General features: G+C 46.6%; 1 protein-coding gene across 1 annotated transcript in view; it reads right to left on the bottom strand.

Annotated features, from left to right (window-relative positions):
• Positions 1–1,274: 1,274 nt before the first annotated feature.
• The window catches only part of RFX8 (regulatory factor X8), a 47,650-nt gene continuing 42,924 nt past the window's right edge, over positions 1,275–6,000 (bottom strand). The window contains exon 11 of the mRNA XM_014477162.2: positions 1,275–1,469. Within this exon, the coding sequence (XP_014332648.2) occupies positions 1,275–1,469 (195 nt within the window). The remainder of the gene's footprint in view (positions 1,470–6,000) is intronic.

Below are 6,000 nucleotides of genomic sequence, written 5' to 3'. Positions count from 1 at the left end.
TGCAAACACAATTAGCTGTTCCCGGACCCATACAGCTTATCGTTGCCTTTGTTCCCTGACTCAGCCCATTACCTGTCCGCTTAGATGTGAGCAAAGGATACGTGAAGTCACTGAACAGTAAGCCAAAGGATGCAGGCCTCTGAGTGTGTGTGTTTTTTTTTTTTTTGACAAATAACTGCTCCCAGATGGCTTAAGAAATTAGATCACATATTCAATGTAGTAGTAAAGGCTCTAAAACATGATTACTTTTTAAACCATAATGATGAATAATTCTTAATGAATCTAGTGATCTAGAGTTCTGATGTTTCTTTAAAATTCCCAAGCATTTCAAGAAATTTAATTCATTTCTTATGTAATAGGAGATCAATAAAACATTCCCTTATTTCCACTGCTACCAGACATTGTTAAGCATGAATTGTTAAATTCCTTTCAAGTATCATAATCGGTTACATAAAAATGGTCTGGTTTAACAGGGATCTACCTCAGTGTCAGGGTTTTTTGGGATTGTGCTAGAGAGGAACAGAGCATCAGCAGGACATCCACATTTGTGGCAGCCACCGTTGGGTTCATAGTTCTGTATCACTTTAAGAAAAGAGCCATGTGAACGAAGCCAAGGTGGGATCCTTAGCGGGGGTCCCCAAACTTTTTGGCACCAGGGACCAGTTTCTTGGAAGACCATTTTTTCACACACTGGGGGCCTGGGGATGACTGAAGTGCATTACATCCCTCGTGCATTTTATTTCTATTGTTATTGCATCAGCTCCACCTCAGAGCATCAGGCATTAGATCCCGGGGGATGGGGACCCCTGCTATATTGGAGCAGTGAGTAACTCTAACAGCACTATCAAATAATGGAGTTTTCCCCCTCTTCCTCAAGGCCTGAAGGGATCTTTCTACAAACTCTATGTTGATTAGAGTACTCCTGAGGGGACGAAAAATATTATGAGGGGCCTTTGACTGCTTGTACTACTTGCTCTTCTACAAACTTCATCTTTCACTGGAGAATGATCCATGTTTTTATTACCAACAGGATTTCTCAAATTTCTCTCAAGTCCCCACAGAAATACTGCAAAAGCCCTGAATAAAGGCAACAGAGGCAAAAATTATTCTCCAAATCAATTTATATGATTCATCAAAACCAATTCCTTGAAATACATATAAACAGAAAACAGTGCTACCTCTATCATTTACACAGAATCTTCTTTCTCACCAATACGAAAGTGTTACCATTTACTCTATCCTTAATGAAAAAAAAATGTATGCTTTCTCAGGTCCTAGTCCAATAAATAATCTCCCGTGTCAGCATTACTTTCCGTAAGATAAACATCCTCAGAGCTTTGGGATACATCTGATATGTGGATCACAAATTTCTGTCCATCTGTCAGGGTTATGAGGGTCTCTTGTCCCAGAGGAAGGGTGAGTTTGATGGTGCTTTCTGTGGCTTTATCCTCCAACAATACCTGGATGAGCTGTTGTGGGGTGGGTGGGGCAGGGAGGCGGTGTTTAGAAGAAAAGATGAAAAGAGAAAGTTACGCTTTTCCATTTCAGGACCCACCATTTGAATTCTGCTAGCACATGCTCATTTCACCCTGGACCTAGTGCAGGGGACCCCGACTTCCCAGGGGAGCACTCAGGGGCTGCTAAAGACTTTGTGGAAGGAATCTCAAACCCAGGATGGCACAAGAGAGGGTGTTGGGGGTTGGCGCAAGAGTGGGAGTGGGTGGCTCCCTTGAGGAAAAGGACGGGGGCACTGCAGGTGTTTGTGAGGCCAGAGAGGGACGACACTGCCCTTAAAGGCACGGGGGAGGGCTTCCCTGGCAGTCCAGGGGTGAAGATCCTGTGTGTCCAATGCAGGAGGTGTGCGTGCGATCCCTGGTTGGGGAACTAGGATCCTTCATGCCATGAAGCTCGGCCAAAAAATTAAAACTTAAAACAGACGCAGAGAGCCTGGATCAGTTGTGAAAATCAGGAGGGAGCCTGTGAAGTGCCCACGGGTCACCTCGCAGCTGTAACGCTCGTCACCTTGGCTGCTTTCCAGATGGATACTGACCCTATGAGCCGACACAGTTGGCTCAAGTTCCCACGCAGACCCTCCCTCCACCACTGGTCAAATAGACCAGTATATAAAGGAGGAAGTCTGTGAAGACTCTCATGGGTTACATTAATACTCTGCTGCTAAGCTGCTTCAGTCGTGTCCGACTCTGTGTGACCCCATGGACTGCAGCCTACGAGGCTCCTCCATCCATGGGATATTCCAGGCAAGAGTACTGGAGTGGGGTGCCATTGCCTTCTCCGTACATTAACACTCTATAGGGTAGTAATTGACATGAGACATTCACAGACTCTGATGTTGGCTCTCAGATAGTCATCAAGTTGCCTGAGCAAACCTTCCTATCAGAGAAACAAGGATAATACGCCACCCTCAGCTCCAAGGGTATTCGAAAGATGGGCAAATCCTCGGATATGATTACTTTCAAACTGACAGAGATGTATTTTCTTGGTCTGATTTCTTCAACAGTGCCCCCTCCATCCCCATAAGCTAGCATATTTTGACAAAGATGTGCAAAAGGTGACTTTGAACACAAGGTTAATGAAAGTACATATCTCACCCATTCTCCATAAATTCAATGATAACCATCACCAACCAAGGAAAAGATGTTTTTCTTCTCTCAAAACAAAAAAACAAACAAACAAAAAAACAAATACCATCTGTCTTCATCTTTACCTTTTGGCTGAAGTCACTTATTTTTAAATATTTTTGCCTTGCTTTCCTGCTTGAGTATATGACCTAAACTGAAAACTGTGTGTGTGTGTGTGTGCACGTGTGCATGCTCAGCTGTGTCTGACTTTGCAACTCCACGGACTGGAGCCCACCAGACTCCTCTGTCCATGGGTTTCCCAGGCAAGAATACTGGAACTGGTTGCCAGGTTAAGGAGAATGGCCTTTATTTAATATCAGTATAATTTTCCCTTTATTCTTAAGACATGCCTTGGCATCTTACTATTTTGAGCATCGGGAGAATGGACAAGAGCGACAGATGGAAGTGGCGGTGGGGATTGCTGACTTGAGTTGCTGCTGTAGATGCAGGGACTGAGCTGAACTGTCCAGGGGGGTCAGCCCCAGGGGTGCAGCTGAACAGGTGTTAGCTCGTGGCAGATGAAAGCAGATGGGACCCCGAGCGTGTGCTTTTTTGTTGAGGACAAGTGCACAGGCTGACTAGTGAGGGCAATGGAAATTAGGCGAGCCTAACTTTTCAGTGTTGGAGTGTCTAAGTCATTATAGCTAAATTGGCAGGCTCGCGCGCGCACAAGCAGGCTTAATTAATCTCTAATGCATATTACCTTGGGTTATCTGACATTTATCTGCTTGTATTGCTTTATTATGTTGTTCAATTATTTAATGTTCTCTCTACTGTTGCCACCAATTAAATATAGGTGGAATACACCCACTGCAATAAACTTCAGAGTGACTAGTGGATTGGGTAGAGAGTGTTCTGTAAAGGTGTTCAGATTAGGAGGTTTTGTTGGAGAAATAATAACAATGACTAGGATTATGGGTACTTTTTATGCTTCTAGGAATTTTACAAATAATTAACGTATTTATACCTCATTATAGCCTATGGAATTAGACGTCTTTATTTCCATTTTGTAGAAGAGGAAGCTGAGCAGACAAATAAAGCAACTTGCCCAACGTTCTCAGCTCCTCTGTCCATGGGATTTCCCAGACAAGGATACTGGAGTGGGTTGCCATCTCCTTCTCCAGGGCATCTTCCCGACCCAGGGATCAAACCCATGTCTCCTGCACTGGCAGGGGGACACTGGCAGGGCTCAGTTTACCACTGAGCCACCTAGGAAACCCGCTTAAGTGGAAGACGTGGGATTTGAACCCAAAAAGTTATGTACCAGAACTGCTCACAGTAGGCTACAGATATTTTCCCAAATCATCAGACTTGAACATCCAGCTCAGACACGCATCCTGTTGGGGCTCCCAAGTGACTAGGGTAAGCCCCCCGGATGGGTCCTGTCACCCAGGACAGGATGTATTCTCCAGAGGGTCAGGAGCCAGGAGAGGGTTCTCTAGGGCACAGTCTGGCCAACCTGTCCCTTCTCCAGACTGAGCTGGGCCTTCTCTCTGCCCACGGCCCTGAATCACCAGCTCAGTGAGTGCAGCCTGAACCGCCTCCATCTGCTCCTTCTCTCAGTGGCCCAGCACCCCTCCTCCCTCACCAGTCCTGATTGGGGGCCAGTCTTTTCCTGTTTCCCGGTCTCCTCTGTCTTGTTGGCTTCATATACACACTCCCAGGGGAGATGAGTTTCTTCTTTACAGATTCACATTAGAGTCTCTAGCACAGAAGCACCGGGTGTTGAATTCACTGTCTCAAGGTCAGCAAATGAACGCCTGATGGAGACAGAGGGCTGGTGACTGTGAGAACTGGCTCTTTGGCTCCTGTTTCATTTGTCCAGGCCAGTGGGTGTCTCGTCCAGTCCAGCTCAGTAACAGTCTGCCGAGGTTCTGCGTGCTTGGAATGGGAAAGGGCTGCGGGGCATGGACGGGCATCCCAGATGGCGTGAGCAGTAAAGAACGCACCTGCCAATGCAGGAGACACGAGTTCGATCCCTGGGTCAGGAAGATCCCCTGGAGAAGGAAATGGCAATGGACTCCAGTATTCTTGCCTGCAGAATCCCACGGACAGAGGAGCCTGGTGGGCTACAGTCTATGGGGTCACAAAGAGCTGGACACAACCGAAGCGACTTAGCATGCACACAGGGCACAGACAGTTCCAGCTATGACTCAGCCACATGGCTTTGACCATGTTTCATCCAGGTTGAGGTCACACTCCTGCCTTCAGTGGTCTCCTAAGTAGACTCCTCATCTACTCAGAAGGGGAACTTGTGGATGTGAAAAGAACGCCAGGTAAAGAGGCCAAGCTTCCAAACATGTGTGCAGGAGTTTTAGAAATTACTACTGACAGGTGTTGTCAGGGTTTTTTCCCCCAACCAGCCCACTCCCCTGCCTCGCATCTAGCTGAACTTCCTGCTCAATCTGCCTCCCCTCCCTGGCACTCAAGACCCCATCTCAGATCTCTGTATCCTATGTCCTAGTCTTCTGGGGGCCTGGACCATCCTCCTCCCATCTAGCACTGTAGGAGAAGAATGATGAGATCAAGCAGGCCAGGGTGTCAGCCTCTGTTCTGCAGTTTACTTGCTGTGTGACTCTGGGCCTCCGCTTAGCTTTTCTGAGCCTCTGTCTCCTCATGCATGGCATGAAAATGATAAGAACAGATACTGTGCAGGGTTGTATGGCTTTGAGACAATATATATCAAGTGTGCACAGTATATTCGATAGGTAGCCATTCTTACTTTCATTATTTTTTTAATATGTATTTATTTTTTATTTACTTGGCTGCCCCAGGTCTTAGCTGCAGCATGCGGGATCTAGTTCCCTGACTAGGGATCGAACCCCAGCGTCCTGCACTGGGAGTACGGAGTCTTAGCCACTGGACCACCAGAGAAATTGCCTTACTTTTCATTATTTTAATTTTCTGGCCATGCTGCAAGGCTTTCAGAATCCTAATTTCCCCACCAGGGATCAAGCCTCAGGCCCTGGGACTGAAAGCGCAGAGTGCTACCCACTGGACTACCAGAGAATTCCTGCAACCCTTATTTTTGTATCTTTCAAGATGGACCCCAATTCTACCCTTTCAAAAATCCTTTGTACTCAGACTGTGCAGTGTTTCCTTTCTTTAAACGCTGCCAGAGGCTTTTTCAGTGTATGTCACTCCTCGTAGCTGTAGTGATCTGCTGCTCAGTGAGTCTGTTCATGCCAGGCAGGCTCTGGGAGGGCCAGGGGAGAGCAGTCCCCATATTGCACAGCTCTCATCAGACCAGGCATGTTTTGGAGCTAAGCAGTGGTCAACAGACACACTGGCAAAATCGCTTATAGCAGAGATGAGTCTAGAATCCTGTGTCCTTGTTTGGACAATGTATAACCCCCTCTAT

Source organism: Bos mutus, chromosome 11, assembly GCF_027580195.1.
Source record: "Bos mutus isolate GX-2022 chromosome 11, NWIPB_WYAK_1.1, whole genome shotgun sequence".
Classification (NCBI taxonomy): Eukaryota; Metazoa; Chordata; class Mammalia; order Artiodactyla; family Bovidae; genus Bos; species Bos mutus.
This window is presented reverse-complemented; position numbering and strand designations above follow the sequence as displayed.